The sequence below is a fragment of the Mustela nivalis genome (genome assembly GCF_964662115.1).
Source record: "Mustela nivalis genome assembly, chromosome: 9".
Classification (NCBI taxonomy): Eukaryota; Metazoa; Chordata; class Mammalia; order Carnivora; family Mustelidae; genus Mustela; species Mustela nivalis.
Genome location: NC_139028.1, coordinates 32,603,086 through 32,617,035, shown reverse-complemented (window position 1 = coordinate 32,617,035; position 13,950 = coordinate 32,603,086). Strand labels below are relative to the sequence as shown.

Here is a 13,950-nt window from a genome sequence, read left to right as displayed (position 1 = left end):
CAAAAAAATAAAATAAATACCCACACTCCTACCAGTGATTCCCTTGAATATGATGAAAGCTTTTGTACATAGATGCAGGCATTATTCTGTACAGTTTCAGAAGGATTATGGCTCCCATAGGGAATTCATGAATCTCAGGTTAAGACCTCCTGTTCTCTTGCTCCATGTGTGTGATATGGATACAAACACTCTAATCACATTTTTCACCAAATACATAGTAATATCTACTACTGTTGAGTGTCCACTATATGTCAGTAATTAGGCATTCATTTAATATTCAGAACCAAACATTTTTCCAAGTCTAAAGATTCGTCTTTAGCATCTTTTAAAATTGATAGCTGTATTTTTGAAGTATTTGAAATCTTTTTTATCTAGAGGTAATTTCCAGAGTGACTTTGTTTTATACTTATTTCAGTACTAACAATAAAAAAAGTTATAACACGTAAAATAATTAATGTACATAGTTGTATTTTTTTTTACACTCGAGAAGTCTGTGATCTAAGAGTCAAAAGACCCAGATTATAGCTTTGGTTGTCATTTGTTAGTCCTGTAACTTTTCTGAGCATTAACTTTCTTAAAAGGTCTCCCTGACTTCACATAGAGGGTATAAAGAGAAGTTAGGGGGAAAGTATTAAAAAACTGAAGCATTATTAGATGTGCTATATTAAAACTATTTGAGAATGTCAGTTTTTTATATTTTTAGTAAATGTGAAATCTGATAAGGGCAAACTAACTTCTTTCTTAAGGGAAAAATCCAATCAACTGATGGATTTCTAACCACTTTTTTATAAATTTATTTCCAGAAAGTTTGTTTCATTGTATTAAGAACATAAACAATAAAAATAACTGGTTTCATTTGTTGAGCATTCACAAAATGCCAAGTACTGTGCTAAGCATTACTTAAGCATTGTTTCATTTATAGGTAACAGGTTGTTACAGGTAACAATCATGGAGGAATTGTTGAGAAAAAATCCAGGCCCATCATATTCTATATCTTGAAGTCTTAACCCCTTATATTTAATCACTTTATATCCTAAAAGAGGCAATATATAGCATTAAAGTTAAGAGGGGAGCTGTGGAGCAGCCTGTCTGGATTTGAACCTTGGGTCTGCCACTCAGTAACTTTCTGACTTTAGCAAAATAGTTAACCGTTTTCTGTTAATCAGGAATAATAATGTCCTCATTGATAGGACAGTCAACTAAATTATCAAATGTGAAGTTAGAACAGTGTTTGGCACATAGAGAGCACTCTAAATTATAAATATATAATTGTCTTATATACAAACTATTATTATTTAAAACTATCCAGCTCATTGAAACATTAGCTCACAGACTCCACTGGTAAGAGTTTGAGGGAATGGTAAGGAGAATGTATTTTAATATATTCCCTTCCTTGAACTTTCTCATTACCATCCTTCAGCTTTGTTTGTTTAGCACAGTGGCCACATGAAAATAATGTAAATCACCTTCTATTTCGACCACTATACCACCAATTAATGTTTATTTTATGTATTTTTTAGGACATTTCTGATTCATTTGCATCCTTGAAGAGCATCTGTAGAAGAGGAAGGAAAAGATGGGTGTGAAAACATTTACTCATAGCTCCTCTTCCCACAGCCAGGAAATGCTTGGAAAGCTAAATATGTTGCGAAATGATGGACATTTTTGTGATATCACTATTCGTGTCCAGGACAAAATCTTCCGGGCACATAAGGTGGTACTAGCAGCTTGCAGTGATTTCTTTCGCACCAAACTTGTAGGCCAAGCAGAGGATGAGAACAAGAATGTGTTGGATTTGCATCATGTTACAGTGACTGGCTTTATACCCCTTTTAGAATATGCTTACACAGCCACTCTGTCAATTAACACAGAAAATATCATTGATGTTCTAGCTGCAGCCAGCTATATGCAAATGTTTAGTGTTGCTAGCACCTGCTCAGAGTTCATGAAATCAAGCATTTTATGGAATACACCCAACAGCCAACCAGAAAAGGGTCTAGATGCTGGACAAGAAAATAACTCTAACTGCAATTTTACTTCTCGAGATGGAAGTATTTCGCCAGTGTCTTCAGAGTGCAGTGTGGTAGAAAGAACCATTCCTGTCTGCCGAGAGTCCCGGAGAAAGCGCAAAAGCTACATTGTTATGTCTCCTGAAAGTCCTGTAAAGTGTAGCACACAAACAAGTTCTCCCCAGGTATTGAATTCTTCAGCTTCCTACTCAGAAAATAGAAATCAGCCAGTTGACTCTTCTTTAGCTTTTCCCTGGACTTTTCCTTTTGGAATTGATCGAAGGATTCAGCCTGATAAGGTTAAGCAGGCAGAAAACACCAGGACTTTAGAGTTACCTGGCCCATCTGAGACGGGGCGAAGAATGACTGATTATGTGACTTGTGAGAGCACAAAAACTACCTTGCCTTTGGGTAGTGAAGAAGATGTCCGGGTCAAAGTAGAAAGGTTAAGTGATGAAGAGGTCCATGAGGAAGTGTCTCAGCCTGTCAGTGCATCTCAGAGTTCACTGAGTGATCAACAGACAGTGCCAGGAAGTGAACAAGTCCAAGAAGACCTTCTGATTAGTCCACAGTCTTCCTCTATAGGTATAATGTCTTTGTTTTTCATGATATTGTAAAGTCAACTTGAGCATACCTTTTAAGATAAAAGTTTGTGTTGGATCCTGTAGGAATCATGAAAAAGAATAAAACAGGATAACTGGATTTATTTAGAGACTTATTAGTCCTATTTTTTACAAGTTATGCACTGAGAAAGAAAATAGCTAAACAATTTCTGACAGGTCAAAGGCAGATTGTGTTATATATGAATTGTGAATTATTTTCAATGCAGAATATACCGGTTTTTAAAAATCCAGTTAGTGTTTTATTCTTTGTCAAAATATTTGCTGAAAACTTACCCTGTGCCAAACACTGGGGATATATGATGAAAAAGACATCGTTCCTGCATCTCAGGGTTTAACAGTCTAATTGAGGAAGCAGAGGTGTAAATCAGTGATTAGTACTAGGCTAGCCATATGAACAAAGTGTTAAGAGTCACAAAGGACAGAGCAAGTTAGCCCTATGTATTTGAACTGGATTTTCATCAGTAAATATGAGTTTGTACACGAGAGGAAATGACTTTTCTTTGAAAATGAGAGCCCAGAGATGTGGAAAACCATTGCATGTTTGGGAAGCGGCAAATTCAGTTTAAAATGATGTGAATAAACCCTGGAAGCCTGCAAGTATTGGAAATAATGAGAGATAGGACAAAATGAGCAGTTGAGACACTGCTCTCTCTCATTTCAGTTAGTATTACATTTAACTACATCTAACAGAACCCATAAAAGTGGCTTAGACAAAGGCGGCTTTATTTTTATCACATAAAATGTTCAGAAGTATGAAATCCAGGACTGGTATGGTGGCTTTACAGTGTAATCAGTGTGGCCTAGGTGCCTTCTATATTTATAATCCACTGTCCTTAGTTTGTCAGCTTCATTGATACGCTTATTGCTTCATAGTTAAGAAATGCTTACTTCATCTTTAGCTTCATATTCTAGGAAGGGGCAGTGCTTATATCAAAGCACAAACATTCCCAGAAATCCTTTAAAGAACTGCCAGATTATGTCATGTGATCTTTCCTAGCTGTAAGGGAATCTGAGAAGTTATGTCTATTAGTAGGATATAGAACTGCCTCAAAATTGCTGCCTCAAAATTGGAGAATGGATACTATGTGCAACTAGCAGTGTTTGCCACTAGCTAGGCCACATAAGCTTGAATGTTATCCTTGTGGTAATAAAGAGTCTACCTTAACGGGAGTAAAAATAAGACACTTGCAGATATTTAAGAAAATTAATTTGGTAATAGTTTGCAGGGGAGTTCTTCTGGGCAAAGAGTCTCAGAAACTAGTTACAGTTGCTTTTGTATGAATGAAGATGCTTAAAGTAAAACTATAAAAGCATAAGAGACTTTATAAAGGAAGAATCATTACTACCTGATGATATTGAATATGTGGATGGAGGGATGGAAGGGGTTAGAGAACTTTAGATGATTAGAAAAATGGTGATAACATTTTATTATATTCACTGATTTGAAGTCATAATTTTTCATAGGAGCTATATCTTACAGTTAATCTTTTACAGTTACTTTTTCTTAATGGTAGAAAAATCATGGTAATTATATAATGGATAGGAGTCTATTAAATTTAGTTACTGTAATATGAAAATCAGTGGAAGAAGATGGGAACCTAGTTTTAAGAGTAAGTCAGCAAGGTCAATTCTGTGTGAATTATGCTTTGGTGGTAACCACATAATGTCATGCTACAAAGCAGTTGAAAAAGCAAGATTGGTGAAATCAAGACTGAAGATTACCAGTTCAGGGCTTGTCTTTAGTATGGTAACTTTTTTTTCTGTATTCTGACAGATTGAACCTCAATAGGAAAATATATATATAAGCTGAAACCAAAGGACTGATCCTTAAGAAATACCTATATTCAGGGAGAGAAGAATAGCCAATAAAGATTAAGAAGGAGGATTTCTCTATTAGATTGGGGAACCAGGAATGCCATATTAACTTTGTTGATTTCTTGAATTTTGACCTACTTTGTATTGTCACTACAAAGTGTACTTTCAGACTGGGTGATACAAAACAATAGTTTATTCTCTCATTTTTCAGAAGGCCAGAAGTCTGAAATCAAGGTGTTTGGCAGGGCTGTGCTCCCTTAGGTTTTAGAAGAGGGTTCTTTTCTTGCCTCTTCCTAGCTTCTGGCAGTTACTAATACTCCTTGTTGTTCCTCAACTTGTAGTTGCATCCCTCTGATTTCTACTTCCATCTTCAGGTGGCCTTCCTATGTTTCTGCCTACAAATCTCCCTTACTTTATAAGGACACTGGTCTTTGGATTAGGGCCTGCCCTACTCAGGATGACCTCATCTAACTTAATTACATCTGCAAAGACCATATTTCCAAATAGGGTCACATTCCTACATATCAGGGGTTAGGACTTGAATATAGCTTTTTGTTCACATAGTTCTATCCACAGCACCAGCTAAAGATCATATACCTGAATTTGGGTCAAGGTGGGTTTTTTTTTCTTTTTTCTTTTTTTTAAAATTTTAATTCCAGTATAATTAACACAGTGTTATTTTAGTTACAGGTGTACGATATAATGATGCAACATTCTACACGTTACTCAGTGCTCATCATGATGAGTGTGCTCTTATCCCCCTCACCCATTTCATTCACCTCCCCTGTGGGGAGGCTTTCAATATTTGAGTTCTCAGTTCTCTGTATTTGAGTCTGTTTTTGGTTTTGCCTTGTTTTTCTTTGTTTATTTGTTTTGTTTTTTAAATGCCACTTATGAGTGAAATCATATGGTATTTGTCTTTCTCTGACTGACTTATTTCACTTAGCATTATACCTTCTGATCCATCGATGTTACTGCAAAGGCAGGATTTCATTCTTTTTTATGGCTGAGAAGTATTCCTGTGTGTGTGCGCGTGTGTGTACACACTGCATCTTTAACCACTCATCTATTGATGGACAAGGGTCAGGATACTTTTGAAGAATTTCAGTGACCACACCTTCAATAAAGTATTTAATGTTAGCTATTTGTTAATGTGACCAAGTTTTTTTGTTAAATTACTATTCTTTACTCCTCAAACACCTTCTAAATAATGAACTGTTTCATGGATATTATTATTTTAATCATTTTATCTGAGAACTTAGAAACCAAATATTAATCTCACTCAGTATCTTGCTAACTAGGCATGTGAGATAGTCTGATTTTAACCACTCTCAGGTGTATCTAATCAGTTGAGATATGCCTTTCTGTCTTACTAACATGACTAAATAGAAAAGTTAGACTTAAGTAGAATAAACCTACCAATTATATAACTATGATTTACTTCCAATATATACTGTCAGGTACAGATTCTGTTATAAAGCTGACATGTGAGTAACTACGATAGGAATATCACAGAATCAAGGATATCCAAAGGAGTTGTTTTCCTTGCCTTCATAGTAAATGTACTAATCACTCTCAATTAATCTATCTTAACTCCAAATCTATACAACGAAACAAAGCTTTACTGTACAAAATTCCTAGAGTATAGTAGGCACTCAAAAAATGTGGGCAGGAGAAAGGAAAAATATGTATCTAACTTTTTTTCTGTATTCTATAAGAATACTCATAAGAGTACTTAATTTTACTACTGATTTATTAAAGAAGATATCTAAAAAGTAGTTTGTCTTTCCTAAGAACTGGGAATATAATATTTAACACATTATTTAAAAAAATTTTTTTAAGATTTTTATTCATTTGAGTTGAAAGAGAGCTTGAGCAGGAGGGAGGGGCAGAGGCAGAGAGAGAAGCAAACTCCCCACTGAGCGGGGAGCCTGATGTAGGGCTCCATCCCAGGACCCTGAGATCATGACCTCAGCTGAAGGGAGACACTTAACTGACTGAGCTACCCAGGCGCCCATTATTACAAAATTCTAAAATTGATAATCCATGAAGTTAACTTAGATAGGATTTTGCCTGTTCTTTTAAGTTCCTTTTATTGCCATTTGGCCCAACAGGGGGGTTGTAAAATCTGACGACCCCAGTTTAGGGCAAATAGAAGCAATAAATACAGCAAATTTAAAAGAGAAAAATAGTATGCTAGTTTTCGGTTGGGTCTTCATACTCAAAAAGATGGTCATCAATATCTGATACAGTTTTTAAAAAATGTAAGTGAGATGGCTTTATTATTTGTCTTGAAGTATTCAATTATCTTTAGGCACTTCACAAAAACAAAATAAATAGCTCTAGATAATCGACAGTTTCCTATGTTAAAGGAATTCAGTTTTTTCTAAACTTTAAAATCTGCCTTCAAAAGTAAAGCAATTGTTACAGGGGTCAGTTATATTAAGAGATAATTTGACAGTTTTCTCAGTAGCAGTAGTGAATAGATAATTGGCGACTAGAATAATGGTAGGATTACAACATTGATCATATGGAAAAGTAGTATAATGATTAAAAGTTCAGGGGTTGGAGTCAGATCTAGAATCTGCTACCAGTTTCTGCCACATGATAGGTGTATGACTTTGAGGAAATAAATCATTTAACTTCAGTGAGTTCCTATAACTATAAAGTAAGGATACTAATACCTATCTATAAAATATGTCAGTGCCCTCCAGCAAAAGACAACCAGGAACATAGTTGTACAGTTCAGGGTAGTAGTTTTAATGTCTGAAAATCCCTAACAGGTTACTGCAAATACACAGGGTAAGTTGGTGTGCAGCAGGCACCTGTAAACCCTGTGATCACATTAAGAAGTAGTATCCTCATGGTTGGTGTTTGGCGAATGAATATAAGTATCATTCAAAAACCAACAGGAGTGTGTCGGTTTTATGTCCCTTAAAATGGACAGATTCCTTGAGGAAACTGTTAATCAGTTAAAACAGTTTCTGCAGAGGCTGAAGTGTCTCTGAAGAGAATAAGCTTAGACTGTCATATTCAGGATATCCTGTATTAATGTCTTTCTGATTGAATAGGCCTTGATGATAGGATTGTAATGACTTAAGCAGAAGCATTTTCATGATGTCAGATCAGGGAACATTTTTTTCTCAAGGCTCAGAGCTGAAATATAATATGATACAAGGGGCCATTAAAACGGAACCTACCTTCTGACATGTTTAAAGGAACAGTTATTAATAGATAATAGATTCATTGATCTGTTACATTCAAAATAGTCTTTATAGTCTGGAGGAAACCTAGAAGAGTATTGTTTTTCCTTAAGTGACAAAAGGAGATCTTAGGGAGTTAAAAAACATGAAGTAGAGATGAGAGATCACATTATTTGTTAAACAAGATTAGTATTGATAGTAGGTAAGTAGTAAAGGGATAGAAAAGATAACTGAAGAATCAAAATTAATATGATTTTGTTATCTTGGGAGGGAGTTATCTACTTTTAAATCAGCATCTTCTGAAGAATCCCTCAAAAAATGTGTTGTATGTATTTTGGGTTGGGAAACATGAATCTACTGAATAGCACCTTGAAATTTTACTGCTAAATTAGTTGTTAATATTACCTGATCAGGGGCTTCTGGCTGGCTCAGTGCGCTAAAGCGTCTGCCTTTGGCTCAGGTCATGGTCTCAGGGTCCTGAGCTCAAGCCCAACATTGGGCTCTCTGCTTAGCGGGGAGCCTGCTCCCCCATCTCTGCCTGCCTCTCTGCCTGCTTGTGATCTGTCTCAAATAAATAAAATCTTGTATTACATGACATGTATTACATGACAGTGATGACAGCAAGTAGGTTTAGTTAACATCTGTTATCACACAAGATTCTCCTGATGAGAACTTTGAAGATATACTAGATTAGCAACGTTCCGATATGCAGCACGATATTAACCATCGTCACCATACTGTATATTACATCCCCTTGATTTAATTATTTCATACTGGAAGTTTGTACCTTTTGACCGCCTTTACCTGTTTTTCCTATCTTCCCAACCCCCTGCTTCTGGCAACCATCCTTGTGCTGTCCTGCTCTCTGTTATCTTTGAGCATGGTTTGTTTAGATTCCAGGTAAAAGTGAGATCATACAGTATTTGTCTTTCTCTGATTTCACATAGCATAATGCCCTTAAAGTCCATCCGTGTTGTTGGCAAATGGCAAGATTTCTTTATTTCTTTTCTTTTTTTAGTGGCTACATAATTTATTCCCTTTATTTTTCTTGATGTTTGTGGATGATAGGGACAGTCAAAAGTCTCAGTAAAATAGAACATTTATGGAGTTCTTCGCAATAATATCAGTGAATGTGTGGTCCTATTACTGGAGAAAGAAGTTGGGATTTCCCAAGTCAGGAATACAAAATCTAGTAATTTTTTTCCCCATCATTATAGCATAGATCTTTAGCATGAAAAAGCCTCAGGCCACCCTAAAAATAACCAATAACCAGAACAAACTGGTTGCTCATTGGAGATATTTAAGTATACTTCAGTGTTTGGTCCATATCCATGTCTTATCAAGGTTGTGTCAGTGACAGCAAGGCCACACGTCGGAAGTAACCATGGCAGTGCCTCTTAAAATCCCCACTCTATAGTGTTGCACAGTGTTGATGCACCTCAAGTGAACAATCTTGTTTATGTCAGAAGCTCCCCCCAAAATGGTCATTTGCAGTTCCAAATTTTCATTGTTGAAATCAGTTTAGAGGTGAGTGTATTAGCTAGTGTTAGAGAGAGGAAACATGAAGGAGGCAGATGTTTGGCCTAGAAGAGGCGGCAGTTTTAGATTGAGACAATTCGTGAGAACTGCAGTGGTCCAAAACAATGTTTGTGTAACTTTTTATTTCAGGGCTTGGTTAAAGGCCAGTTGTCACTGATCAGGGACCAGACAATACCTGATTCTGAGCATGTGAAAGTAAACAAAGCAGTTCTTAGGGATGCAGACAAAATTGAGAAAGTCCTTAAACCTTTTTTTTTTTTTTTAAGATTTTTTACTTATTTATTTGACAGAGAGAGAGAGAGAGAGAGGTCACAAGTAAGCAGAGAGGCAGGCAGAGAGAGACGGAAGCAGGCTCTCTGGCAAGCTGAGAACCTGATATGGAGCTTGATCCCAGGACCCTGAGACCATGACCTGAGCCAAAGGCAGAAGCTTAACCCACTGAGCCACCCAGGCACCCCATCTTTTTCTTTTTTTAAACATCCTCATTGAAAATAAAAATCGTCATTGAAATATAACTCACTTATATTGAGGTGCCTGGATGGCTCAGTGGGTTAAAGCCTCTACCTTTGGCTCAGGTCATGGTCCCAGAGTCCTGAGATTGAGCCCTGCATTGGGCTCTCTGCTTAGCAGGGAGCCTACTTCCTCCTCTCTCTCTGCCTGCCTCTCTGCCTACTTGTGATCTTTGTGTGTCAAATAAATAAACAAAATCTTAAATATATATATATTTTTTATATATATATTTATATATAAATTTATATATTTATATAAAATATAAATATATATTTATAAATATATTTATATATATATATATATATATATATATATATAACTCACATATAAAATTCACCCATTTAAAGTGTATACTTTAGTGGTTGTTAGTACATTCACAAAGTTGTGCAACCATCCCCACAAAAGTTTATAACATTTTCATCACCCTAAAAAAAAACCCTGTACCTTTAGCTGTGAATCTCTCCTAGTCCCACCCAAACCTTAGGCAAACACAAATATACTCTCTATAGATTTGCCTGTTCTAAATATTTCAGATAAGTAGAATCATGCAATATGTGGTCTTTCCTGACTGGCTGCTGTCACTTTCTGTACTATCTTCAAGGTTCATCTGTGGCATACCTTGTAGAGTTTTGAAAAGTTTTTGCCAATCAGAGATCTTCTGAACTCAGCCTCCAGGCCCAGTTCAGATGGATTCAGTTCAGATCAGATGGGCCTATCTCCATCCTCATTGTAATGTATTCCTCTTTAGACAGGAGTCAACACCCTAGACATACCTATCATAGGAGCAGGTCTTAGGAGGCTAGAAAACAATCTGACCAAGAAACAGTGACAAATCTGAGTAGATAACCAAAATATTCCCAAAAGATTTTCTAGGAAAACAAAAGCAAACCCACCACTGAAGGACTTTACTGTGAAATATTTTAGCTCAGTTTGTAATGAACTTAATCTCCCAGCCAAGGTCAAGTTGCACCTCAAATGGGATTTTAGATGTACACTCTGTTAACAAGGTGCCCAGTGCAAGAGAACAAGAATTGCGATTGAATCTCAATGGATCCTCCATTCTTGCCAGTGTCTGGTTGCCAGTGACTACGAGGAGTACAAATATAATTGAGCAAGTTGGGTTTTATTGCTCATTTGCATTATAGAAAATCACACACCCTGGGGTCTTTAGGGTTTCTTAGTAAGAGGGTGTTAGAAAGAAATTAGAGGTTTTGGCTTGTGTGAAGTGATTTTAGGGAGGATTCACAGAAGTGATGGGGTCTGCTCAGGACTAGCGATATCAGTAAACAGGGAAAACTATGATTATGTGTCTTTTTTTTTTTTAAAGTAATCTCTTCACCCAGTGTGAGGCTCAGACTCACGACCCCCAAGATCAAGAATCGCATGCTCTTCCATCTGAGCCAACCAGCCACCCCTGTGATTGTGTATCTAGGAAAAATATCTAACAAATATCTAGGATTGCCTACTAGTGGGAAGCTATAGCAGCAGTAATTTTTTTTTTTTAAGATCTTATTTATTTATTTGACAGGCAGAGATCACAAGTAGGCTGAGAGGCAGAAAGAGGAAGCAGGCTCCCTGCTGAGCAGAGAGCCTGATGCGGGGCTCAATCCCAGGACTCTGGGATCATGACCTGAGCTGAAGGCAGAGGCTTTAACCCACTGAGCCACCCAGGTGCCCCAATAACTTTTATTAGCTAGAGGGGGGATGTTTGGTATTCTTGTAATTGCACAATGACCTTGTTTTTGGCTGTGCTTAAACAAAATTATGTGTTTTGTCTCAGACCATTGTGACCTGGTCTGATGTTGTTATTCTGTGAGATTATCTGTGTCCAACATAAAGCGCCAGGGTCTAGCTGTGAACACCAGGCCCACTCCTTAGTGTCTGTGTTCAGGCCGGTTCCTGGATGTTAGGAGCTGCTTTTCTTTCTCAAGTATGAAATGAGATAATGTTTTAAAAACACATGGAAGAGTGGCTGGCACATGGTAAATGTTCAGTAGTGGATGGTCACTGGAGTTCTTTTTCACCACCCAGAAGAGTTTGTTATGTCTTGGGTACTTAAATAATGGTTAGCGGCAGAAAACAGGAATCCCTTTGATGCTACAGAAGCTATTATATACTACTAACTGATGGAAGAGAGTAGACTCTATCTTGATAAGATAACCCTTACCATATGAAGCTAATTGTCTCTATAAATCTGTTTCCTGTTTCATAAGGTGAGAAAATTCCATTTTTATAATTTAAGAAGCATCACTGTAACTCAAGGAAAGTAATGCTGTTTGTGTATCCTGCTCTTAAACTGTTTTAATTAAATTCCAATTCATATGATTATTTGTGTTATCATTGCCAAAACCATCACCTCGGGGGAAAAAAGTTTAAAAGATTTTCATCAGGGGCGCCTGGGTGGCTCAGTGGGTTAAAGCCTCTTCCTTTAGCTCAGGTCATGATCCCAGGGTCCTGGGATTGAGCCCCGCATCGGGCTCTCTGCTCAGCAGGGAACCTGCTTCCACCTCTCTCTCTGCCTGCTTCTCTGCCTACTTGTGATCTCTGTCTGTCAATAAATAAAATCTTAAAAAAAAAATAAAATAAAATCTTTAAAAAAAAAAGGATTTTCATCAATAGTTGCATAAGTGATATAACATTATTTGTGTGTTATAATGTCCACAGTATAGATAGAATTCTTAAAGTGTGCTTTTTAACTCTTAATTTAACTTGGAGTAGTTTTTATATTTAGCTTTTGGTGCATTAATAACCATGGGCAAGAGGAGAATGTTCTTTAAGAGGGGCCATCTGCTAGATGTATCTTAGACTCCATTTTAGTTCTTTTTTGACCAGCTTTTTAAGCAAACTCTTGACGGTGCTAGAATCCATCCAAAGCAGAGTGGTTTTTTACTTCCACTTCTCCAAGACTCCACCCCTGCCCCACCTAGAAGTAGTGTGGTCTGATTGTGAGAAGCAAATGTCAGATCAGTCTTCCTGACTTGCTCTAGTCACACCTCTAGTCCTTTTTTGCAGGTCTTTGCCTATAAGCTTTAATATTGTCTGCACTCTGAATAGCTGCAGAATACTGCTATAAAGAAGATTTTTGTGTGTCCATGGTGACCAGGTCCAAATACTGGGATTTTTCCAGTTTTTATCCTAGGACAGATTGAAATGTTAGTGTTTAGTTCCCTTTAAGGAAAAAATGAGAATGGGGAAGGAAATGTTGACAAGTGAACAGTTTTCTTAAATTAGCAGTATCTGGTCCCCCAATCTGTATTAAAAACAAATCAAAAGGATTGGGAATAAGTTGGGCAAGTAGATATGAGGAAAAGCATACAAAGATTTTAACAGTAAGGGAAAGAGAAAATGAAAAGGCATACAGAAATGCTAAACACACACCAGTGAGAGTGAGGTTGGGTGTGGGAGAGAGGTGTGTAGGAAGAATATAGATGCAGTTGGGGATGGATGTAAATGCACATAGTCCTGTGTCCTTTCAAAAATCTCTATCAGTGTATTAGAATAGTAATATAGTAATTGGTGTCCTTGTGATGTTTGCCATGAGTCATCAAGAAACAATTATATTTAGTGTTCTTAAGAAATCAAGGCAGACTGTCACAAATTTTCTAGCACAAATGACTTAAAGTAAGTTTGGATGCCTTTACAGCGATTAGGTTATTTTTTGGGGGAAATTTTACTTAAGTGGAAAATGTATTCATTTCTTAATAATGTCAGCTAATTCAAGCGTTCCAAAGGGGAAAACTGAAGTACTGGATTCTACGTTTTCATCAGAAGGAAATTTCACACTAACTCTCTAATAACAGATGATATTTATTAAATATCCACATGTATATGGTATTGTTCAAACTGTTACAAACTAGTTTGTTTTAGCTTTCATTAAAATATTGCAACCAAAAGCATGCTTGCTGTTACAGTGGACTATACAACTTGAGTTCAGATTTGTTCATTTGGTAAAGCACAGCTTATTTGCATACGATAAATACATTGGCAAAGTTCAGTCTTTGATGAGAACAGGATAGGTTGTGCGGATCTTCCTCCCACTAAAAACAACATGGGGCTTTTTTTTAGTATTTGAAAAATAGTCGGGGAACTGCCAAGTTAAACGTGGGGTAAGGGGAGCCCAACCCAGAGAGGTAAATGTATATCAGAGCACTAAAACCAGTTGTTTCCTAAGACATTTGCCAGAACACAAAGGGGATTTGGTTCATTAACTCAAAGATCAAGGCAAACAGAAGTTAAGGCTCAGAGCATGTG

At 36.8% G+C, this 13,950-nt stretch overlaps 1 protein-coding gene across 6 annotated transcripts in view; it reads left to right on the top strand.

Annotated features, from left to right (window-relative positions):
• ZBTB44 (zinc finger and BTB domain containing 44) overlaps window positions 1-13,950 on the top strand; it is a 67,047-nt gene that overhangs the window by 36,020 nt on the left and 17,077 nt on the right. For all 6 annotated transcript variants that reach the window (XR_014298829.1, XR_014298830.1, XM_082683380.1 and 3 more), the window contains exon 2: window positions 1,521-2,594. Coding sequence is in view for 4 of the 6 variants with exons in the window: in XM_082683380.1 (XP_082539506.1) it covers window positions 1,577-2,594 (1,018 nt within the window). In the remaining 2 variants the exon portion in view is untranslated. The remainder of the gene's footprint in view (window positions 1-1,520; window positions 2,595-13,950) is intronic.